This window comes from Triticum dicoccoides, chromosome 3B (genome assembly GCF_002162155.2).
Source record: "Triticum dicoccoides isolate Atlit2015 ecotype Zavitan chromosome 3B, WEW_v2.0, whole genome shotgun sequence".
NCBI classification, from domain to species: Eukaryota; Viridiplantae; Streptophyta; class Magnoliopsida; order Poales; family Poaceae; genus Triticum; species Triticum dicoccoides.
In genome coordinates this window covers 130,332,163-130,357,704 of record NC_041385.1, presented here as the reverse complement: position 1 = coordinate 130,357,704, position 25,542 = coordinate 130,332,163, and the positions used below count along the sequence as shown (strand labels likewise).

Genomic DNA, 25,542 nt, shown 5'->3' with positions numbered 1-25,542 from the left:
TGGGAAGACTCCATGCAATAATCATGGGAGCTTTGCAGTGTTTTCTTAGTGGAGATTCTTGTATTGTGATCGTATGTATGTGCGGTTGCACCTATATGCCTCTTACTGCCAGCAACATGGGCGAAAATGTGGAACCAATTCGCGGCCCATCATGACATGGAATATTATTATTTTTTAACAGAACATGGAATGTATTTTGGCGTAGTCCATTAAAGACACTATTGGTTTATAGAACTAATTCTGTAGAAAAATTATTTTAATAAAAAAGTTCATGTACCAAAAAATGTGCAAGTATATCAAAAGAATGTCCCATGTATTTTTTAAAGGTTTTCGTATGTGAATTTTTATTTCCTTGTGCAAAGAAGTACATGAGTATACAAACAAATGTCATGCATATCAAATATAAAAAATGTTCAAATATTTTAAAATAAAATGGTTTCACATGTCAATACAAAACATCCATGCATGGTTAAAAATAAATATTCATGTATATCAAAATAAAATATTTGTCTATAGAAAAGAAATTATCATGATTTTTTTAAATGTTCACATATCCCAGAGAGATGTTTTATGTACTTAAAATAAGTTCGTGTGTTCTAAAGGTAGTTTTCGCATATCTCTTACAAAATCATTCATGTATCTACCGAAAATAAAAACTAAAGTAAAATAAATAAATATAAATAAATCAAGCATAATAATGAGTTAGCAAGAAAATAAGTATGGCGATAAAAATATGAAAAGTTAAATCTAGTGGGAAAAAATAAAAATAGAAATTTAAAAAGTAAGAGCGAAAAAAATAAACGAGAAATAACCAGGCCAGCACATCGTAGCCCAATCAGGCCATAGACAACGAGACATGCGAGAACGGCCCACAGAACATCAGCGAACAGCTCGGCCTCACGTGACGGCACGTGCGGACGCGCGTTGGCATCCGATGTCCCGTCGCACGAACGAACACGAAGCCAAAGAAGCTGAGCGAGGGGGAGGGGCAACTGCCCGCACGGAGAGACACAGACGCTGACAGACAGCGAGAAATTGGGCGGCCACGACCACCGCCGCGTCGCCGGGGAGCCGCTCGCCGGGTCACGCGGTGAGCTCCCTCGCCCGCCGCGTCTCTCTCGGGCGCGACCCCGCCCCCGCGGAGTCTCCGCCGAGGTCTACCACCGCGCCCTACCTCAGCGTCACCGCCGACGCCTCAATCCCGTCCCCCACGGCCCCTGCCCCCGCCTCCCGCCTGGCACGCGCGCCGCCGTCCCCGCTGTTCCTCGCCGGGGCATCGCGTTCCTACTGCCACCGCCCTTTCCCAGTCCGGCCATTGGGGTTTGAGGTATGCTGATTGTTCTCATCCATGCGATTAGTTGAAATCCCACTGACCTTCACGATTTCGGGGTGTACCGGTGCACGCTCGGCGCATCATCTAGATCCGCCGTACCAGTAGCGAATTTCACCTCTGCTGAAACTTCGTTAGTCAATGAACTAATCAAGTTTAGGGGTTTGATCCCCTTCCATGGTTTGGTTTTAGTCTGATCTCGAGTCTACTTTGCCCTTGCCTTATCATCTGAATTGTCATTTTGGATGCTACATCTGTTAGTTGCCCCCAGACCTCGAGCCCATTCTCTCTTTCATTTTAGCACATTGTAGTCATTTTTTCTTGTCCCATCGTTGCTCCTGTTTTATTGCAATTCTCTGCTTCGTTTATGATGTTTCTGAGTGAAAACAAAAATAAAAAACTCAGACCAGATTGTCCTGTTAAATATTTGTTCGCTCAATCATTTCAGACCATTTATTCTCCAAAGAGGAATCATTTTCAGAGTGGATTGTTTAGGTTTGTGACTACTTGAAATAGCACACTATATAGTTAGCGAGTAGTGTTGGTATATATGCAACAGTGAGCTATAATGTTTTGCTTGCAGCTTTCCTATTCTGTATTATGTTGGCTAACTCCCTTCCTATTTTTGCTAGAAATGTTGCTTGCTGCCACCATTAGCAGGTGAACCGGAGCAGAATAACAATGCCCATATCTTATGAGATGGAGGGTGGGCCTACTGTACTGCAGTTATATAAATGGAAAAGCTTGCATCCCTGTCTTGAACTATCGAAATTCCGGGAAGCGTTCATTTCTCCTACAAGGCGCCTGTTTGGACTGCTCTCGGAACATGGTGAAGCTTTGTTGCTTTCCTTTATACTCCAATATTCCTTTGCTCATCATCATCATCATCTCCTTCCTCTTATTGTTTTTCTACTAATTATGATTTTACAACCCAGGCGATCTTGTTCTGTCAACTGTCAATGTCCAACCATCACAAGTTGAATCACCTATGGCTCTCTCATATAGTAGCTTGCCAGTGTTTGAGCGTTTTTCTTCTATTCCCAGAGTGAAGTCTTTAGCATGGGGGCACTGCTGTGATGCTTCTAGTCAACTTGAGGTTCCGGCTTTCAGTGAATTTCTTGTTTTGTCTAGTGATGATTCTATCACAGTTCATGCGTTTTGTCATTCTGAGAAAAGTGCAGTAACAGTCAATTGTGATACTGAAGAGCTGCATGGGGAGTGGAAAGAATGGTTTCCTACCAAGTGCTCAGCGTCTGAGGATGGCGAGTCGGGTGCAAGGAACTGCTTTCGCTCTTTTCTGACTACAATCAGTGCATCTGTTTGCAACGGAAAATACCAAGCCAGATTTCCTCTGAAGTCTTCATTACCTCATTCTGCAGAGGTGGTATCATTTAGCATATATGATATTACTATGTCCTTTCTGAAATTCTGGTTAAGCAGTTGTGCTATGAAGACTAGGATGGAAACTGACAGTGGATCTCCTGAAGATGTTCCAAGTCATGTACCTGTAGCTGAAGAATCATGCAGTTGCCAGTGGGAATGTTTAAAAGTTTTGCCTAGCTCTTCCGGTTATTTGACTGGTTTAGTCTTAACTCCTAATGAATCAGTAAATTGCGAGGTCCATCAACGCAACGCCAAAGATATTTTGGTGGCTATCCTTGAGCTAAACCATTGGGGTATACAGTGGAACTTTGTGGTAGACCTTCAGACTGCATATGATGATGTGGGGCCTAATCCACAGTGGGTCGATTTCCAACTGTCAGATATATTTCTTGCCTCCCTTAACGCAGTGGGTTTTGTCGCCATTTGGAATGCAAAAACTGGTCATCCTATCAGCTCGTTTAGTGTTCTTGATCAGTGCAGAATAGATCTGGAGATGCCTTTGCCCACTGTAACAAATGTAGGAGAAAACACCTGTGTTGGGAATGTCGTTGGCAGAATGTTCAAGATGTTAGTTTTGGCACCACATTCTCCACTTGTTGCTGCTGTAGATGAGGTTGGGGTAGTCTATGTGTTCTATGCTGACGATATCTTAAATTTCAAAGCCAATGCACATGAAAAGTTTGACCAGCCTTCTATAAATCATTATGGCGATAATTTTGCTGCCTGGGAAACTGCTGGTCATGAGATCGGGAGTCAAACATTTTGCAGTCATCAGCCAATTAGACAAGGGTCACTTAATCGAGACGAAATGGTATATGATTTTTCAGATAGAGACAATGCTGGTGTCGTCAGAGCTAGGAAAAGAAGAAAATACTGTAAATGTAATGAAAATCAAGTGGATAGCTGGCCAAGTGGTTTCAGTACTACATCACAAATGAAAGATGTGGTAACTTATCCTTCCACAATGGCAGCTTCTGCTCATGTGCGAAGAGTAGTCCTTCCTTCATGCAGATTACAGGAGAATGTAATAAGCCTCTCACCATTTGGACTGACAAGGATCTTTAGAAGTTGCAATGCAGAGGGAAATAAACATGTCAAAATTATTCACACAAAGTTGCTTATGGCTTCATGTTCACTTGACGAGAGAGATATTGATGCTGGTTTTCTGGGCAGGAGCCTCCCATATCAGAAGGAATTTTCTTTTGCTGGCGAATCTGCTGTTTGCTCCTTTCAGGGATATTTGTATTTGATTTCGCAGGATAACCTTTCTGTGGTCCTTCCATCAGTGTCTGTATCGTCTTTTTCATCTCGTATCGATGCCACTCAATTTTGGCAACCAGGTTTTAATGGTGGTAGTGCATGCAATGCTCTGAATTTGTTGTCAGTAAATAGACTCCGAACAAGATTGGAGGCCTGGCAAATAGAGGTTTTGGATAAAGCATTGTTGTATGAAGGACCTTCATTAGCAGACAGGCTCTGCTGGGAGAATGGTGCGTTGTCATTCAGTTTGGCCTTGTCTTTATTTTTTCGTCCTGTTTGTCGTTCTGCTGGTCTCACTACGGTTAGCTCTAACAACCCTGTTCAGTATTTCAGTTACGGAGTGGCCTGTCCTATGCTGTGTCCTGCCACTCAAACGTATTTTGGGGGCATGATCAATCATTTTATCATGATTGAAAGAACAGCTCAAATTTGCTTCTACTTTTAAGCTAAAAAATGTTTGTGCAGTAAACATTATATGCAAGATTGTTACTGCCATGCATGCACATTATACAATTTTTTTATCTTGTTAATGTTAATCAATACCAATCTAGGTGACTGGTCAATCAGCATTTGCTGGAATCGTGCACTGTGCTGGTGTTAATCACAACGATCAGCTTCAATAGCATGACCAGTACCTGAACACGATGCATATTTATTAACAAAAGTGGTAATGCATTTGGCTCATATATCTTTCTGTGGCAACTAGCCAACAAGCAATAATCTTCTTAACCTTTTCAATGGATGTGTATTTCCCCAATTATATATGTAAATATTTGACAGTCCGGTTGCTGAGAATGATAGACCTCCTGGATGCTGATGGTTTGGATGTTCTGTGCTGCTATTATATCTTTATTAGAGGAAAGCATCATGTGATCTAATATTATTTATTACATTGACAGGATGGGACATGAAAATCTCCAGGCTGCGCTGGGTGCAATTGTCATTGCATTACACAAATATCAGTGATCTGGAGCAGTAAGATCCTCAATTATTTTTCGGGCTGAAACTAATTTTCATTTGTTATTACTTTGGCTTAAATTTTATAGCTCTTACTTAGTTACTCCCAAGTCCTTGTTTTCTTAGATTTGTGTTGGAACATTCACAACGTAATTCATGGTGATGTTTCTTGATGATTCTGATGGATCATTACTATTGCTTGGAGTCCAAGTATTGGTTTTAAGTAGAATTTCAGTATACAGTGGAAACTATCTCCATAGTTAAATAAATCGTACAAGAATGGCAAGACTAATTATCTATATTTACCTACCTTTATGATCTATTTGGAGGCTGATAAAATATTTGATCTTTTAGGAATGAATTTGAATATCTAAATGAAAGGGTTCACTTTATAAGAATTTCTTAGGTTTATTCCGAAGTTCGAAGGTGGAAATAGATGGTTGCATGTAACTCCCAAGTTTCAATGCATTTATATGTGTATACTTCCGACTTTACGCTGTATGCAGTTTTTTTGTGTGTACAAATCTTGTCTCATTTTGTTGAATGTAATTTTCAGTTAATTCCTCACCTACCTTGTGTGTTTTGTGTGTGAATTCTTCCAAGTTCTACTGATCAGTATGCACAGTTGTCTAATATTAATCATTTCTAGATCGTTGAATATGCTCGCGGAGGTTGATCTTGCAGAAGAAGGTGTTTTGCAACTGCTATTGGCATCTGTTTATCGGCTATTATGTAGCACAAGAAGTGATCATGAGGCTGCAGTGTCATCTAAGTATATTTCTTCTCTTCTTTTAAGAATATTTCTTCTCTGATGGAGTATTTATCATGAATTATAAGCCATATTCGTAAATTAGGATTCTTCTGTAAAAACAATCTTTCTTGGAAACATGCTTTTCTCTATCTATTTATGTTGTAATATATATACAAAAACTCAGTTAGATATTGACCTCAGTAAGTACTGGGTAGGTACCCAAGAAATTAAGGATTCATTGCCCTGTGCCCTAGTAATGATATAAATATATTCTTCTCTAATTTAGACAAATACAAAACCTTAAGCTTCATTGCACCAATTTGTATTGGATTGAGTTCATTTTAAACCCTACGAGAAGAATGGTTCATTTCAATCTTTCATTATCTTCACCTGCTTCTGCAAGGGAATGGCATGAGCTGCATATTACTAGGTAAATTCATGAGCAGAAGCAGAGTATTAGCAGAACTTTCAGACATTCATCATTTTTTAACTGATTAAATTAGTTGCACCGAAACAAAAATGTTTCTCCTTATTTTTTTCATAATTTTTTAAAGTAACTCAAATGTGATATTGTATTGTGTGCTAAACATGTCTCATCAAAGAATGTTTACACGTGGAATATCATGGAAGGCAGGAAATGCTTCAGATATACACTGTTTAATTAGATACAGTCTTATCGTATGGTCAAGAATAACGTGTGTACAGAAAATGGGGTGGAAGTTGGAATGGTAAACACTTGAGTTTTTGTTTAGTTATTTAGATGTAACATAAAATGTTTTGATATTTTCTGTTATCCTGCAAAGCTTATGCAAGAAAAAATAATTCGATGATCTAGTGCAAATGGACTGAAATCTATTTTGTGGCATGCAACTGAATATAATGTGATGTTGACATGTTTTCAAATCGCAGTGGAACATATTAGAACATGCCCACAAGGAGGTGTGGCTTATATTCTTTCTACTAGTTATACTTTGAGTTGACCATGACCAAGCTTGCAATATGTCACATACTTGTAGCTTTTAGCTTCATGTAATTTGTAAGCTTACAGTGTGAAAACAGGTTAATGGTTTTAGCAGTCCGCTTTGCAACGAGAACAATCAAGGCTTATGGGCTTCTTAAGCAAAAGAAAGGTTACATCTCTTCTCCCGCACACCCACAGATGTCCACGCACGTGCCCACACATTTTTTTTGTTATCTGTGAGTTTATTCCTTTTCATTTATCTTTTTCCCAGACATGCCAGACAATTCAGTAAAGCTTCATGAAATGGCTTTCCTTTTGGGAGTAATTAGAAGTATCCAGGGCCGAATCACCGCAAAGAACCAGAATTCAATCCGGATGGTAAATAACTATAGCTGTTTTTTTACAATTAGTCTATCTTCAAATGGAAGGACAGGCCTGGCGCAGTGGTGAAGTACTCCCCACTTGTCCAAGAGGTCCTGGGTTCGACGTGGCCTCTCTGCATTGCACTGTGCAGGGGTAAGGCTTGCCTCGTATAATCCTTCCCCAGACCCCACTTGGTGTGGGAGCTTTTAGCACTGGGTCTGTCCATAAATTTATCTTCAATTTTTTGCAGAAACGGCAGGGGAGACCCTACCGATATAGACTAATGGACCCTTATTTGGTATGTTATTGTTTGTAGCAAGGAGATGATAAAAACTCACTGAAAATAGGCAAAGAAGTACTACAAAATGATTCTCCATCCCCAGTTGTGGTAGTGGATGGTTTAGATGCTCCTGACAGACAAGGATCAACATCTACTGCATTTGAGTTTGTTCCTGGTAGTAACAGGCTGTTAGCATTAGCGCCAGTTGAATCCTCCCTTACTGCTTCTCATGACAATGACACTGATCAAAGAACCACTCAAGTTGGAAGACCGGTTACTCAAGGAAATATCAAGGATATGATGAACCGTTGGGAAATGAATAAGTTTGACTTGAAAACAATAGTCGGTGAAGCACTACAATCTGGTCGACTACCGTTGGCAGTTCTTCAGCTGCAACTGTTGCGCCAGAGGGAATCATGTTCTGGTGATGATTTTGATGACGTTTTCTCCGAAGTTCATGAAATAGGAAGATCCATTGTTTATGATCTGTTAATGAAGGTACCCATAGCTTAAAAATGTGTCTCCCCATTATTTCCTGAGGTCTAACACATAAGTTTACAGGGTGAAAGTGGACTGGCTGTAGCGACACTAGAAAGACTAGGAGATGACATAGAGTCAGACCTTAGACAACTTATGCAAGGTACTGTCAGAAGGTCACTTAGGCTACAAATAGCCGAGGAGATGAAACAACGTGGGTACATGCGATCAAATGAGTGGAAGATGTTGGAGACCTTAGCACTGATTGAGGTTTGCTTCTGCATCCTGTTTTAGCTAATTGAAAAAATTACGTTCTTACAATATATTTTGTTTCTGTAATACATTTTTAACACATAGAAAGAAAATAAATGTTTGTGCGCTGTTTGTTTCCGTACTGATCAACCTTTTTTCTTATGTGGAAAAGCGTTTTTACCCAAGCAGCAGCTTCTGGGACACATATCTTGGCAGGGAGAACGTTATTCATGGTGCTGTAAATATTGTTACACTTCCAGGGGAAGATAAACCAGTGCTTGCTCTCCATATTCGTAACCACCCTGCTATTGAATGTGGTGATGTTGATGGAGCTGTGCTTGGTTCTTGGGTGAACGTTAATGATTACGCTGATTTAAAGGAGTTCTCTCAAAGCAACCTTTCCGATGGATATTGGGCATGTGCTGCTGTGTGGTCTGATGCTTGGGATCAAAGAACTGTGGACCGCGTAAGTCATGACTTGTCCTTTCACTTGTTAACTGGGGGATTACACCTTCTTTCCGATAATAACCATGAGCTGTAGCTCATCATCTACAAAAGTGCAAAGGATTTTCTTGTTCTGTTAGCTCTTACTAGTTACTATTAATTATAAAATCAAGTGTTTTTGCATTTTTTCTCTTAAAATGAAGTGAGCATGGAAGATTGTCACACTATTGATTCTGCCTAATTTTTTCCTTGCATTGTTCTTTTGTTTGCATTGAAAATGTTTATGACGTGCCATTTAATTAGTCATGGCAATATATTTGGCCAGTTGAATAGATTAAAGCGCACTAAACTCTAAACTCTGGATTATGGTTTTTATTACTTACTCCCTCCGTCCGGAAATACTTGTCGCACAAATAGATAAAATTGGATGTATCTAGAACTAAAATACGTCTAGATACATCCATCTCCCCGACAAGTATTTCTGGAAGGAGGGAGTATTTTCTTAACTAGTCCTAAGATTCTTATTATTGTATGTTCTTTAGATAATACTGGATCAGCCTTGTCATATTTCTGCTCAATCGGACCTCCCATGGGAATCTCAGTTTGAATATTTTGTTGCTCATGATGATGTGGGGGAAGTCTGCAAACTCTTGGACATGATTCCTGACAGTGTACTTCTAGAAGGGATACTTAGCATTAATGTGGACAATTCACGAGCTGGTTACAGCATTGTGTCTGACGTCAGTGTCCCTGATTATAAAATGTATATATGTGACTCAGAGGAGCTAGAGCCTGTTTGTATGGAAGTACCACATGTCAAAGTATTCAGATCCTTGTCTAATCATGAATCAACATCATGGATGAGAATGCTAATGCAGGAACAACTGGCAAAGAAACACATCTTTATGAAAGAGTACTGGCAAAGTACTACCGAAATTATACCTTTACTTGCTCGAGCTGGCATACTTACTAATACAGCCAAGATAGGCCCCAAGAAAGAAGCTTCTATGCCATTAATTGCTTCAGAGATGCCAGATGATGAACGTCACCAGGCTTGTGAAAGAGCATTGCATAAACTAGTCATCCGTTTTTGTGTGCAACATGACTCTCCATACCTACTCGATCTCTATTTGGACAACTGCAATTTGATTCTCGGGGAGGACTCTATTCCTTTGCTCAAAGAAGCTGCAGTAAGTCATATTGCATCCCTTTAGTTTATGATATTTGGAGTTCTTTGTGCTCAGCTCTGATTTAAACCTACCAAACGTGCTGATTTTGTGACCCCTAGCAGTGGAATCAGCTGGTTGTTTCAAATAAACTTATTGCTTTTGTTAGGATACACACTTGGTAATTTGGCTGTTACATGATTAGTGTTTATGTGGAGTCAAGTTTTTATGATAAGTATGGCGGGTTCGCTCCTGTTCAAATTTTCCATGATTCCTGCATGCAAGTAATTGGTTTTACATTATTCTTTGGAAAATATCTGAAGTTCAAGTTGCCAAACATTCCATTTCAGTGAGTATCTGCATATGCATGCTTGTCACCTGTTTTTCTTTTTCTGGTTTCCTGGCAAGTGACCAGTTGCCCCTTATCTCTGCAAACTTCCTCTGTCTAATAGAGGACCAATTAATTTTTGTCATATTACCCTGCATATTAACACTTCCGTACCCAGTATTTTCTAGACCAGCTAGCACGGTGGTAGGCTGACCCGGCTTTGTCTATTTGCTGATACTATGAACATGATGTTATAATTTATGGTCACTAGTCCAGTAGTGGTAGACAAAGTACTTATAATACTGCCTTATGGTATAGATATAAGATTAAGCTGCTTGACCTTTTCCCAGTTTAAAAAAAATTATTCTGACTTGGTTGCTATGTCATGAAATTTCTCAGGGTGATTGCAAGTGGGCACAATGGTTACTCTTCTCCAGAGTCAAAGGTTATGAGTATGAGGCATCCTTTTCTAACGCCCGTTGGAATCTGTCACAGAAAATGGTTAATCATGGCAATCTAACTGCAATTGAGATAGATGAGATATTATATACTGTTGATGATATGGCTGAACGGATTGGGGAAATGTCTGCACTAGCTACCTTAATGTATGCTTCACCACCAATTCAAAAGTCCATATGCACTGGTAGTGTGAACAGAAATCGTGGATTGTCTTCTCAGTGCACATTAGAGAACCTAGGTCATTGTCTCCAGCAATTTCCAACCCTATGGAAGACACTTCGTTCCACCTGTTTTGGACAAGATGGGTATGGCTGTCTAAATTATTCTCCAAATAATGGTAATCAAAATACAACTATTTTCCCTTATTAGTTTTGAAGCCAACTACTCGCTATGTCCTTTCTTAATAAAACATAATAAATTCATTTTCTTTTTCAGTTTCTGGAAAATCCGCAATGTCAGATTACTTGTGCTGGCGCTATAGCATTTTTTCCTCTGCTGGAGGAGACACTTCATTGTTGCAAATGCTCCCGTGTTGGTTTCCAAAGTCTATTAGAAGATTAATCCAACTATTTGAACAGGTTTATTTCTGCCTTTTCGATAGCATCTTGCAGCTAACATTTCCCAATTCCAGCATTGGCATCATTAAGCATTTAGTTCTACCCCATATGACATTAGTTGACTTTATGCTTTTATGACGTAAGTACATGCGAATTGTTCCTTTCCTTCTGGAACAAATCTTTTCGGATGTTCCAAAGCACTTCTGGTGGATCAGTTGTGTTTTCTCTCAGTATCTTAGTTTTTCTCTATGGAAGTATTTAAAACAGTAATCACTCTTTCATGAATGTTACCAATACAGCACTGTTTTTGTGTTCCAATTTACGCCTAATCGCCCAAGGGCAGTGGACCAAAGTCAACAACATAAGTTGTTTGGCAAATGTGTCTTAGCCCCCTTTCAGTCTCTTCTATAACATTGTCTCTTTTGAAAAAGATCTCTTCTATACCAGTATACTGTAATTATGTATTAGAAAAATGTTAGTTTAATAGAGTGTGTGATTATCGGTTACCATGAAGGAAAGCACTATAAGATTTGAGACATGCAAGGCTAACTTAAAAGCAGTAAGGGTCTTTGAGATGCCAAACTTACTTCCCTCATGTATATATTTTGTGTACATGTAAATCTTGATCTTCCAGCAGCATTGATAGCAGGATAATTCTATTTTATTTAATTGGCCACAATCTGTGACCAGGGCCCTTTTGGGATGCAACTGCTATCGAGTGCACCGTCATCTGAAGAGTTATTTACTCATGGTGTCACTGATTACATATACAATACCACTGGATATAGTGAAACCAATGCGTTGTCCTTAGAAGCATCCATTCAAAAAAGTGTTGAAGAAGAACTATATTCTTCCCTTGAGGTACACTCTATCTTGTACTAATGTACTTAGTACATTATTGAGAACAGATTCTTTGTTTTCTTTCTTGCATCACTTTTGCGCCATGTTACTTCTCTATTTAGAACAACAGAATTTTGTTTTGTTATGTTAAATGTATGCTAGTGCTCATACTTGGACACTGGTCAAGAATAGGAGATATACATACTCGATCCTGCAAGGGCTAGTGTGGAGGATGCTTATACATATAGCATAAGCCCACCACTAGCATATACTATTGTTTAAATCCACACTGCATGTAATATTCTGAACTTAGGGTTATCACCCCCAGTCTTGGTTGTGCTCTCTCACCGTATTATAGCGTTTATTTCCAAAGCAGTAATTTCATTATTAGTTAACTCCCCCCTTCATCAGGAGAAAGACTTGAGGGTAGAGCATCATTTGCACCGTGGTCGCGCACTAGCAGCTTTCAGGCATCTTCTTGGTAAAAGAGCTTCGCAATTAAAATCAGCCAATGCGCGCCAAGTGATCTCCACACAGTCTGATGTTCAAGCAGATGTACAACTGATCCTAGCCCCTTTAAGTCAAACTGAACGATCAGTTCTTCTATCGGTATGTTCATGTTTCTGACATGTTTTTTTTTCTCTCGGACAACTAGTTATACCAGTATCCATCAAAACTTTATGCTCTGATTGAAAAACTTACTCTTCAAATAGATTAGTTATCATCATCATTCAGTTTTTGTTGTTCTGATCACTAAGATGAATAAATATTGGAGAGTTTGGACTTCTAGTGAAGGTATAGATGGGCATATAATCACGAGCTACTTTATACAGATAGTATCCATTCGCCACTTAGAGGTGACGATATTCCAAATCTTTTCCTGGATATGATATGCCAAAGTTTATTTTTGTCCCAGTTTTATCTTTTGATACCATTTACAAGAATGCTGAATGCCTAAATGGCAGAACATATAATCAACATAAGCTTCGGGAAGAAGTTCCATATACTATTAGTTAATTTGGAAATAATTTTTTCAGTTTCCATTTAACATTCTAATGCTTTTTTCTTGGGTGTGCTGCAATATGTTATCACTTCTCCAGGTGGCTCCACTAGCTATCACAAACTTCGAGGACTCCACACTGGTTGCTTCCTGCACATTCCTGTTGGAACTATGTGGCATGTGTGCTAACATGCTCCGTCTAGATATTGCTGCTCTTCAGCGCATCTCTTCCTACTATAACTTGGCTCAGCAAAATAAACAAAGTGAGCTATCTTCACCAAGGAGCACTGGGTTACATGTGCTCTCCCATGGAGCTGATATTGCTCCTGCTCTTGCTCGAGCATTAGCTGAAGATTATGTCCAGTCTGATCATCTTCAGATTTTAGAGCAGAAGCAAACCTCGAGGGGTCCTAAAAGGGAACAACCATCACAGCCTCTTATTGCTATACTGGAGCACCTGGAACGAGCAAGTTTGCCATTATTAGATGAAGGTAGAACCTGTGGATTTTGGCTTTTGAGTGGCATTGGTGATGCATCTCTTTACCGGTCGCAGCAAAATGAAGCCAGCCAACATTGGAATTTGGTTACAGAATTCTGTCTAGCGCACCATCTCCCATTAAGTACAAAATATCTGGCTTTACTGGCCAATGACAATGATTGGGTACTGACACATTTTTTATTTGTCTTGTGGGTATGTTATTTATTTAAGTCCTCCCACTGATGATCATGCTTTTGGCAGGTTGGTTTTCTAACAGAAGCCCAGAGAGCTGGTTTTCCAATTGAAGTTGTTATCGGAGTGGTATTTTTCTTACCATAAATAGTACGCGTTTTGTTGATAATTCTTGTTGACAAAACACTATTCTCATCTCTTCTCCCTGGTATTGTGTTCAGGCTTCCAAAGAGATAAAGGACGCAAGATTGAGGACTCATATACTAACAGTTCTGAAAAACACGTTATCAAATAGAAGGAAATCGTCTAGCAATATACCCTCGGGTAGTAGGGACCCATCCTTTTTGTCTGTTGATGGCGACAACCCCATGGAACTTTTCTGCATACTTGCTGTTTGTGAAAAGCAAAAGAACCCTGGGGAGGCACTTCTGAATAAAGCAAAACAAATGCAGTGGTCTTTATTGGCGTTGATTGCTTCATGCTTTCCAGATGTAACTCTTCTCTCATGCTTAAGCGTTTGGCTTGAGATTACAGCTGCAAGGTAACACATTGAGCATTGTAGGGGTTTGATGCATGCGGCATTTTGCAAGATTTATTGCTCTTCTTGTTGTGTAATTTTGTTCTGTTGGCATCTATTTCTTGTCTTCAGGGAGTTGTCCTTAATCAAGGTGGATGGTATTTCCTCTAAAGTAGCTAAGAATGTTGGATCTGCTGTTGAGGTCACAAATAAGTTGCCAAGCGTGAGTAGGAATGTTGAATATCGTTACAACAGGAAGAATCCAAAGCGAAGACGGTTCTTGGAGGCCTCTCCAGATAGCTTCAAATCAGGTTTTTCGCTGGACATTCCAAGTGGGGCAAATGGTACTGCAACTTCCAATCCTTCCAATATTGAGGCTCAGCAGGAAAGAAGAAAGCCCACCTCCGAAGAGACTGAAATTCCAGTTGATATTGATGAGAGGCTTGCATCTTTATCAAGTATAGTAGCAGTGCTGTGTGAACAACAGCTGTTCCTACCATTACTTCGATCCTTTGACTTGTTTCTACCATCCTGCTCCCTTCTCCCCTTCATCCGTTCTCTTCAGGTTAGTAAAAGCATGCCATTTATATATTTTGCTAGTTGTATACCAACTAACATGAGCATTTTGTTTGTGTTACCTTGAAGGCGTTTTGTCAAATGCGCTTGTCCGAGGCCTCTGCACATTTGACATCATTTTCAGCAAGGATAAAAGATGAAGCCTCTCAATCAAACTCGTTCAAAGAAGCATCATCAATAACAGGATGGGTAGTTGCTACAGCTGTAAAAGCCGCAGATGCAGTACTCTCAACCTGCCCATCACTTTATGAGAAGAGGTGTTTGCTACAGCTCCTTGCAGCGGTTGATTTTGCAGATGGTGGTTCTTCGTCAGCTTACTTCGGCCGCAGTTATTGGAAAATCAATCTGGCTGAGCCGTCCTTATGCAAAGATGGTGATATCTACAAGTGGAACGATTCCATGGATGATGCTTCTCTCCTGGCAGCATTAGAGAAGGATGGACGATGGGAGGACGCTCGTACTTGGGCAAGGCAACTGGAGTCGAGTGATATAGCTTGGGAATCTACTTTTGATCATGTGACGGAATCACAGGTTTGTAACTTTCTATCCTTAAGTTTCTCTATGGCTCATAATTTAATTTCTACTCTCTAATTTCTTATGATTTATGCTGATATCCATCTGTCCATTGTCTCAGGCAGAAGCTATGGTTGCCGAATGGAAGGAGTTTCTCTGGGATATTCCACAAGAACGTGCAGCTTTGTGGGGCCACTGTCAGTCGCTTTTCATGAGATATTCTTTGCCACCTTTACAGGTACCATATTTGATGATTGAATCAGTGAAATGCATATGTGATCTCTTATCCCTGTAAATTCCATGTGATGGTAATGCCCATTCAATTATGTGTGCAGGCTGGATTATTTTTCCTTAAGCATGCTGAAGCATTAGGGAAAGAGATACCAGCACGAGAGCTCCATGAAATACTTTTGCTATCTTTACAATGGCTTACTGGAACTATTACTAAATCCTCTCCGTAAGATCCCTTGTAATCTATATTGATGTATGCTCATTCGTATCTTCTTCTTACCGATATATACATTTTTTGCAGGGTATATCCTCTTCATCTTCTCCGGGAAATTGAGACTCGGGTTTGGCTCCTGGCAGTTGAGTCAGAGACTCACTCTAAGGCTGATGGCGAATCTTCTGTTGTTTCTCAGAGTCTAGCTATTGGAAACAGTACCAGTATTATAGAACAGACTGCTGATGTCATCACAAAAATAGACAGTAGTATGAGTTTGCCAAGCATGAAAGCTGCAGAAAAAAATGGTACAAGGGACAATAACTTATCACACCATCTACATTTGCAACTATTTGAATATAACAGTGAAGCAACAACAACAACAAATAATGCAAGAGCAAAGCGAAGGGGCAAAACAAATCTACCACTTAGACGAGGTGTCACTGATAATGTTGAAAGTAGCACCAATGATTCTGATGATAATTCTAAAGTTTTCTTTCGTTCTAAGATTGGCGAACAAGCAAGAAAATTACTATCTGAAGAGGAATTTGCAAAGATGGAAGCGTCTCTGTCTGGTTGGGAGCAACATGTCAGGCCTGCAGATATGGAGAAGGCTGTGCTCTCCTTATTAGAATTTGGGCAAATAACTGCAGCTAAGCAACTCCAACAAAAGTTATCTCCATCATATGTTCCTGAAGAACTTGTCCTCGTTGATGTTGCGTTAAGAGTTGCAAATAACGGCGGTGATGGAGAGATCAATTTATTATCCTTTGATACAGAAGCCCTTTCAATACTTCAATCTCTCCAGATTGCAAGTGGCAGCAATATGATTGATCCATCACAGGTTTGGTTATACTGTTGCGTTCATTTTGCCAGAAGTTCCTGTTAACAACAATGAACGCCATATGTCAACAATTATTATTTACATTAGTTAAACATAAATAGTTAAATTACAGTTTAATATGTCTGCTTGCAATTTTTCCTCTTCTGGGAAAAGGCACAAAGAACAGCAATATCGTCAAACACGAAAATAGATGTAATGCATGTTTACATTTGCTCAGGTGTTCTATGCAGTGTACGGGTTCTGGGGCGGAGCTTCAATTATTTTTTTGCATGTTGCATGGTAATATTAATATAGATAGAATGAACACTCTTGACATGATACATGTACGTTACTTATATTCTGATAACACTGATCTGACTATGGACAAGTAAAGACTAGGGTGGAGAGCTTCAATTTAATTTGGGCATAATTTACAAGGAATGAACTCCTGACATGACGCAAGCGTTTTGCATAGCATTTGTGTTCTGAAAACACTGGCCATGCGCATGAAAGAAACACCATATGTTTTCTCTAGTTTATATTCTGATAACACTGATCTGACTATGGACAAGTAAAGACTAGGGTGGAGAGCTTCAATTTAATTTGGGCATAATTTACAAGGAATGAACTCCTGACATGACGCAAGCGTTTTGCATAGCATTTGTGTTCTGAAAACACTGGCCATGCGCATGAAAGAAACACCATATGTTTTCTCTAGTTTATTGGGCTTGCACTTAATTTGCCACAAAAGTTACATATAAAGTCAAAAGCTATAGCTCTCATCCAACTTTCCAACCATTTTTTCTTGTAGTAAAGATTACACTATGGTTGTAGTTGAGTTAAAAATATTTGCCTGCGGTTTGCTGGGAATGAATGATCTTTATGTCGAGAGTATACAAATAATTCTCAAACAACATAGTTGCAAGCTGACAGCTGTGTGCTGTTTCTCTAGTCAATAAATATCGCAAATTGTCGTCCAGATTAAATATTGATGTGAATTTACAACATAGTTGCTTGGTACATTGAAAAAGTTCTCATTACGTTTTGGAAACAGACTGTTCTCGTTAATGTTACATATCGGCCTGAACAAAGAAAATTCTGCTTTTAAGTTTGTTCATGACTTTGTACATGTCGGCCTGAACAATCCTTGTGAGTACGAAGTCTCTAATCCAGGCGTGGAATTAAAAATGGACATTTAGTGCTAGGAGCTTAGGCCTAGGATCTGGTCAACATTAGCAATTGCTTTGGTCCATAGTTGTAATGTTACATTCGCTGTTTTTGTATGATAAATTTTGTTGGTATATGTTGACTAGTAGTGTACAACCCACCAATCAGAATGTTATTTCATCTCAGGCTATGGAGAAATTAGCCGTGAAATGTGGCGAGGGGCGCGGACGGGCTCTTATTAGGAGAATAATAGCGGTTGTGCAAACTGCAAAAATACTGGGACTCCCATTTTCTGAAGCATTTGAGAAACAGCCAATTGAACTTCTGCAGTTGCTTTCACTGAAAGCTCAGGATTCTTTTGATGAAGCTAAATTTCTGGTGGAGACACACATCATGCCTGCATCTAGCATTGCAAGAATTCTTGCTGATTCCTTTCTGAAGGTCTGCTCAGTGCACTTTGTTTTTGGTGGGGAAAATACGTATTATGTTACATATCTTGACTGATACGTCCAATAATTGTAGGGACTTTTAGCTGCACATCGTGGAGGTTATCTGGACTCCCAAAAAGAAGAAGGCCCTGCACCACTATTGTGGAGATCAAGTGACTTCTTGAAGTGGGCAAAACTATGCCCATCAGAACCAGAAATTGGTCACGCTTTAATGCGTTTGGTAATGACTGGGCATGAAGTACCGCATGCTTGTGAGGTTTGTGTGATCTGGTTCTTTTGTTGCGGGAATGTTTTGCAATATAGTTCAATAAGATTTGGTTGTATGGAACATGAATATTTAGAGTAATAATTTGAAAACTAAAACTGAGAATACATATGATTTATTGTGTATTTATAAAGTTATTATTAAATGTAAATAGAATAATAGATTGAAAATTATCATGCATATTTGCATGTTGAGGTGTGGATTTTCCTATGCATAGTTGCATGTTAAAGTGGGTCTTTTCCTATGCATAGTTGCATGTTGAGAGAAATAGATTAGTCGAGGCTAGCTATTTAGATATAGAAGATTCAAACTTTGCAAGTATTCCTTCCATCCCCTGAACTGGCGGTAACTGGCCTAGAGAGGTGATGTAACAGAGGGATGTGTGGAGATGGTATGTCACCTACACTGGGGGTGCACACTGGGGTTTTTCATGGTTAACCTGTCCTCCAGCATCTTGGGTGTTAGGATAGTCTGGTGGGGCTGGCGAACAATACTAACTGTATGTGTGTGTGTGTGTGTGGGGGGGGGGGTATGGCAGATGAGTTGCGATGATGACAATGAGTTGTATATAGGAGATAGTTTGGCAGTGGGGTGTTGAGCTGCCAACACCAGGCAGATGTGTTGGAGGGCATTGAGGTACTGATAATGCAGCCAGACAGGCTGGTGAGTGGTGCTGGTGCCTGCAATTTTGGCGGGGATGGGGACAGAGACAAGTGAAGGAGGTGTGTCTGCTGGACGGTGGTGTTTGTGTTGTGGAGTGATGTGGAGATGAAACTGGAATGTGGGTTTCTGCCATCTAACGGTGTCCTGCTTTCGTGCTATTTTTTGAACATTTGTAGTTAAAGATAAGAGATGATGAGGTTTAGGTGGTGAGCTAGGGCTTTGAGACCGGGACCGGGTGTCAGAAAAACTGCAACCGTCCAGTTCTGGTTTCTGGGCCGGTAACCGGTGGTTTTCTAAGCTGTGTCTGTACCCATTCTCTCGTGATTGAGCTAATATGTTGAAGTGAAGAACCTTATTCAAATGATATTTGCAGTGTCAACCAGAAGCTATACTTTTATATGAGCTGTGCATTATATTTATGTCAGTATTTTTAATGTTCAGCTTTGGTTTGAGAATTTACTGATTTCTTGCTGTTCTTTACCGTCTCTAAGTCCATGTCAAATGTTGTTGCAGGTTGAACTCCTTATACTGTCACATCACTTCTACATGTCATCTTCTTGTCTTGATGGTGTGGATGTTCTCGTCACATTTGCAGCTAATAGAGTGGATTCATATGTTTCAGAGGGGGATTTTTCCTGCTTAGCTCGCTTGATAACTGGAGTGAGCAATTTTCACTCCTTGAGCTTCATCCTTTCCATCCTTATAGAAAATGGCCAATTGGAGTTGCTACTTCAAAATTATTCTTCCACTGACACAGCCACAGTGGCACCTGCATCAGTTCGAGGGTTTAGGTTGGCTGTTATTACATCACTGAAACATTTCAACCCAAATGATGATGAGGCTCTGTCTCTGGTATATGTCCTCTCTCTCTCTCTCTCTCTCTCTCTCTCTCTCTCTCTCTCTCCCTCTCATGTTTAGCACATTCCGTAAAAAAACTTCGTTAACCACATAAACACTTCCGGGTATCATTGTGTTCTGTGTTAATTATTTTGTAAAGAATAGCTGGAAAATCCAATATAAGAAAATTAACCCAATATATACAAACATTGAGCAAACCCTTTTTCATGATCTAGGTCTATTGCTTTGCTGAAGCATAAAATCTGTTGATTAGCAGTCTATCATGACAGTTTCTCATTAGTACAGGGCGGAAATGAAATCTGTTGATTAGCAGCATGCCATGCCAGTTTTTAATTAGTATGGAACAGAAATGTACTGAGCAGTAGTAGCTTGTTTGGGGGCCAGAACCATCTGTGCAACTACATGAAGAACAAAGAATATACAAGAATTCGTGATTTTGGTTTCCATCATACTTGCGGTGTTTCCTTACAACTTGGCTGTCGTCATTACGAGATAGGTCTTTCTGCTTTTCGTTATGTTCCCTTCAACATATGTGTCCGGTGCAGGTATACAAGCACTTCGACATGAAACATGAGGCGGCTTCCCTCCTTGAGTCGCGTGCAGAGCAGTACATGGAAAGCTGGTTAGATCGGCATGATAAGGAACGACGGAATGATGAGCTCCTTAAGGCTATGCATAACCTTGTACAGACGGCTGAGATTCTTTCAACAATTGACGCTGGCCAAAGGACACATCGTGCTTGCGCTCGTGCTTCTCTCCTATCTCTTCAGATCCGAATACCTGATCTTGTATGGATTGGTCTTACAGAAACCAACGCACGCCGTATTTTTGTGGATCAATCTAGGTTCCAGGAGGCCCTCATTGTTGCCGAAGCATACAGCATAAATCAGCCAATGGAATGGGCCCCAGTCTTTTGGAACCAGATGCTGAAACCTGACCTCATCGAGCTATTTGTGGCTGAATTTGTACTGGTTCTGCCCCTGCACCCACCAATGCTCGTGGAGCTTGCGAGATTTTACCGGGCAGAGGTTGCAGCCAGGGGCGACCAGTCGCACTTCTCAGTCTGGCTTTCGCCTGGAGGCTTGCCTGCGGAGTGGGGAAAGCATCTCGGCAGATCATTCAGGAGCCTGCTGCGCCGAACGAGGGATATGAGGCTGAGGCTGCAGTTGGCAACTCTGGCGACTGGGTTCAGCGATGTCCTTGAGGGCTGCAATGCAGTTCTGGACAAGGTCCCCGAGAACGCCGGGCCGCTAATACTGAGGAAGGGCCATGGGGGTGCATACCTCCCTCTCATGTAAATCATCTCTTCTTTGTCTCCAAAAGGTGGATAAATCTTACAGGAGTGTATATTACAACGGCAAATGTTTCATCATTTTTTCGGCCCAGGCGCCCGGCAACCATTTTCCTTCTTCCTCTGAATTCTGTGACGTGGATGAGGCCATTGGGGCTCCCGGTTTGTATATAAAGCATTTTGAGCCTTATAGGTTGGAGACACAGCCAATTGGAAGCCAATTTTGCAGCCTATTCGGCAGAGACGATTTTCCTGGCATGGCTGGTGACGCCGTTTCTTCCATGGACAGACGATGTTTGTAATGTATGCTACATTGTATATTTGTATCAATCCAAACTATGCAATTTTGTGGATTTTGATCTGTGGTTTGCACCTTTTCCAGTCTCTTTGCAGTGTTTTGCTAAGCTTGTTTGCTTGTTGCCAGGTGAAGTTTTGTACTCCTTCGTTTCTTTTTACTCCATGTATAAGATCTGCAAGCTCCATGTATAAGATTTGCTTGAAGTCGAGCTATGCAGAGTTTGACCAAATTTATATAAAAAATTATCAACATGTAAAATACTAGAGTTATGTAGTATGAATACTGAAGTTGTATAATATGAAAATTAATTTCATGATGCGTCTAATGATATTGATTTTTTATTGTGAATGTTGATACATTTTTCTATAAAGTTGGTCAAACTTTATTAAATTTGACTAGAGACAAATTTTATAGCATGGAGGCTAAAAAGAAACGGATGGAGTAATATTTTTGAGGCGCTGTCTTGCAACCGTCAGATAACGGGATGCTTGTGATGATCACAGCCGTAAGGATTTGCTTGGTGCTGATCCAGGCCTGTCTTGCTCTTCAGGAGCGACCGGCCGCATGTGCTTAGGGACTGACGCTATCAGTAAGAAATGACCCACTATCCGGTACCGACACGAGATTTGTCTGTCTCCAACCGAACACTTCACGGGCAGCATCTTCGCCATCTCTTTCAGCTGCTAGCTCGTTCACTGGTTGGCTGGATGGTCGCTGGCGGCCAGAGGCCCGCTGCGGCAATGTCTCAAGCCCTGCGGCCGCGGTGGTCGGTGCTGTGGCCTTCTCATCTGCCGGTGATCCGCCGGGGACGTCCCGGCACAGCTGCCGTCTCCTTCAACAACCGATGTAATGGTACTCATCCCTCCTCATCTGCTTCTTGCTGGTTCTTTGATTGCTAGTTCATGTGCTGAGAGATGTAAAACCAGCGTGAGAGAGACGATAGCAGCGTGGGTATGATTGCTTTCTTAATCTTTAAAAAAAATTGAGCTAGTTTTTAAAATATAATTTAAACATGACTATCTTTTTAAATGAAAGACAAAATGGGAAGTAGGAACTCTCGTTTTTGCTCCATATAATGCTACCTTGTTTCTAGAGCTTACTAGATTCTAGACACCAATAAGGTCCCCAGTGCTTCACGGTGTAAAGGTGCTAAGGATGCCACATAGGCAAAAAATGATGTGGCAAAGCAATTAAAGAAGAGAGAAATGATTATGGTGACCTCAATAAGAACCAATGCTAAACACGTGGGCCTATGTAAAAAGACTACAATCAATATATGAAGGAGTTTTATTACTAAACAATTAAATAAAGGAGGCTTAACTACAAAACCTAAGCACCTGTGCATTGGGACATTAGTTGCTAAACATTTTAATGCACTTAGCACCCCACTTTAGCACCAATGCATTGGAAGAGGTCTAACGTGACGGTGTTCCCTCAGGGGGAGGTCACCTTGGCGAACAGACATTTCTCACAGGAGGCTAGTTTCAGCGAACGGCGCTATCAGGGAGTGTTTCCTAAAAACCACTCACGAAGAACACTTAGGAATTATCATGGTATAACAATTATATTTGCCATCCTATCATAGAAAGATTTGCCATGTTGATTTTTTTTGTCATGCTAGCGAAAAGAATTATGAGAAATTTACCATAGTGCAGTAGAGTAAATTGCCATGTGATTTAAGAATTTGCATGCTGCGGCAGAAATAATTGTCAGGCTAAAGAAAAAGGAAAATTTTGCCAGCACGTTCGGGAATTTGCATGCCGCAACAGGCTGAATTTCCATGCTACACATAGAAATCGCCATACATGCTTCTGAAGTAGTTGCCATTCTACATCATAGGGTGCCATGCTACACATGGAGTCGTTCCCTGTGGATGGTGTATGGGCGCAAATGTTTGCCTCATTCCTCGGGAGGGTGCATGGGAGTGACCAGGGATTGCCACGTGTCAATGCTTTCAAATTCACACACGGAATTGGACGTACCAAAATATGCAAGCACAGCTAGACAATAGGTATGTGTAACAAGTGTATGCAACCAAAATTCAAATACAAACAACATGTGTATGGCGTAGGTGTATGCAACCGTAATTGTGCCATAAACATCTAGAGAAGAGCAGGGATTGTGCTAATTGTGACATTGTGCTAACTCAGTCTATCTAGGTTATTCGGTCATCCAAAGAAGAAAACTGACTGGCCAAATTTAATTCGGTCTTCCAATTTTGATAATGGATTTTAGTTCGGTCTTTACGGGTTCGGTCTCTAGCTTTATTCGGTTTTCGTGCACAGGCTTACTCGTGGATCTTACCCCGACATAGTGCTCGAAATCTTTCGTTTCAGCTAGTTCTGGTGGCATTTGGGGCTACAGGGCTGCTCAATATGCAACGTATCTAGGCCCTAATGTTCAAATCTATTGGTTGTATAGTTGTGATTGATGGCGCGAGGGGTCATCGTTTCTTCGGCGTGGGGCAGTGGTGGTGGTCGTGGTCTAACTTGTCCTTGTCGTCGCAAGCAGGTGGTTAGCGATGCATAGTCGAGTGAAAACCTTGCCTCCAATCGGTGGTAATGACGCCCATGGGCGTCTTTTTCTTCTTGAATGTATCATCAAGATCTTATAACAAGGTTAATAGTATAGATAATAACCGGCTATATGAAGTTGCCACATCACCTATAGCCAATCTAATAAAATGGTTAGTTATACATGTTATGTCATTAATGTGTGGTCCATCTTCTTCTCTCACAAAGGATGTTAGAACCCATTAAGCTGACAAATCTACAACCCGCTTTTTTGTCTCTCCCCTCCAACTAAACAAAATTTTGATGTGATATTTCTTAGCCCGCTTATATCGTCCTATTATACTTTTTCATTGTATATACCACAACAACACTACCCACATCTCCCCATTGCGACATTGTCGAAGGGAGGGGGAGAGGTGTTTGGAGCCTTGTAGTGACTCTTGAAAGGAAAGAGGAGAGAGAAAGGCTAGGAAAGAAATGAATACTAGTTAAGTAACTTTATTTTTTAGGGAAATGAATATAGTTATCTTTGATTGCAATTTTTTGTTGATAGCTTACCAAAATGGTCACTTGGTAAATGAATATAGTTATCTTAATTGCCATTAGCTTCAACAATAGAAAATGTTACGACATGTACTCAATAAACCCAAATGATAAGTGTCACACGTGTGGCACGAAGCACTCCAGGCCTAACGCTTTTCAAAATAAAGTTGTCATCCAAAAAAAACCAATTTTTTTTGAAACATGTCATCCAAGCTGCCGTGCTTGACAACTAAACTTATCGTCATGCATAACTAAATTTGACATAAAAATCATTTGGAGTTACCATGTGTTCTTGTCACACGGGTAACACTTATGAGGGTCCCTAAATAAAAATGCAAATGGTAACACCCACACGCATTGATTCTGTTTTGCACGAATTCTAAAGGAATTTGTTGGAATTTTAGTGTCACGTAGACATTGCATGTTCTGTGGGCGTTTGTAACGCCCCGGATTCGATGCGCCAGGTGTCTGCCAGTTATTCGTCGTTGTTGCCATGTCATTTGCTTGCGTGTTGCACTTTGCCATGTCATCATATGCATTTCATAGCATGTCATCATGTGCATCTCATTTTGCATACATGTTCGTCTCATGCATTCGAGCATTTTCCCCGTTGTCCGTTTTGCAATCCGGCACTCCTATGTCATCCGGCGTCCCCTTTTTGCCTCTTCTCTTGTGCGGGTGTTAAACGTTCTCGGAATGGAACGAGGTTTGCCAAGCGGCCTTGGTATAGCACCGGTAGACCGCCTGTCAAGTTTCGTGCCATTTGGAGGTCGTTTGATACTCCAACGGTTAACCGGGTAACCGTAAAGCCCTCTTTTGTTGCAGCCCAACACCCCCTCCAAAGTGGCCCAAAACCCATCTAACTCCCCTCCATGCTCTCGGTCGTTCGATCACGATCGCGTGGCCGAAAACCGCTCCTCATTTGGACTCTCCTAGCTCCCTCTACTTATAAAACTAGACCCCCCTCGATTTCTCGCGCAGATCAAACCCTCGCCTCTTCCCTGCGCGCCGCCGGACACGTCCGGTCCGCGCCCGGACATGTCCGCCCGTCACCCCGTCCAATAGGAACGCGCCACGTCACCCCACCGCGCGCCCCCGCCAACCGCACGACGCCATGTGGCGGGCCGCCGCCTCCCACCGCCGCCG

At 40.9% G+C, this 25,542-nt stretch overlaps 1 protein-coding gene across 2 annotated transcripts; it reads left to right on the top strand.

The window, feature by feature from the left end:
- Window positions 1–989: 989 nt before the first annotated feature.
- Window positions 990–21,401, top strand: LOC119275146. Of its 2 annotated transcripts, XM_037555943.1 has the most exons (27): window positions 990–1,327; window positions 1,963–2,159; window positions 2,266–4,203; window positions 4,873–4,948; window positions 5,580–5,702; window positions 6,741–6,811; window positions 6,914–7,020; window positions 7,322–7,783; window positions 7,847–8,032; window positions 8,187–8,480; window positions 9,001–9,648; window positions 10,352–10,748; window positions 10,847–10,989; window positions 11,659–11,829; window positions 12,220–12,417; window positions 12,909–13,469; window positions 13,548–13,607; window positions 13,700–14,019; window positions 14,128–14,560; window positions 14,641–15,102; window positions 15,206–15,322; window positions 15,420–15,541; window positions 15,617–16,370; window positions 17,703–17,957; window positions 18,039–18,221; window positions 19,407–19,745; window positions 20,297–21,401. In XM_037555943.1, the coding sequence occupies exons 2-27, from the start codon at window positions 2,012–2,014 to the stop codon at window positions 21,047–21,049; spliced, it is 9,321 nt and encodes a 3,106-aa protein (XP_037411840.1). In that variant the 5' UTR covers window positions 990–1,327; window positions 1,963–2,011; the 3' UTR covers window positions 21,050–21,401. The 2 variants fall into 2 exon arrangements, with proteins under 2 accessions (XP_037411840.1, XP_037411841.1); XM_037555944.1 differs by lacking the exons at window positions 990–1,327; window positions 1,963–2,159; window positions 2,266–4,203; window positions 4,873–4,948 and having other exon boundaries at window positions 6,730–6,811.
- The last annotated feature ends 4,141 nt before the right edge of the window (window positions 21,402–25,542 follow it).

Coding starts and splice junctions, on each gene's coding strand:
- LOC119275146 (XM_037555943.1), top strand. CDS start 2,012: ATGCCCATATCTTATGAGATGGAGGGTGGGCCTACTGTACTGCAGTTA. Junction 13,608..13,699: donor TTGAAGTTGTTATCGGAGTG/GTATTTTTCTTA, acceptor TATTGTGTTCAG/GCTTCCAAAGAGATAAAGGA. Junction 19,746..20,296: donor ATGATGAGGCTCTGTCTCTG/GTATATGTCCTC, acceptor TGTCCGGTGCAG/GTATACAAGCACTTCGACAT.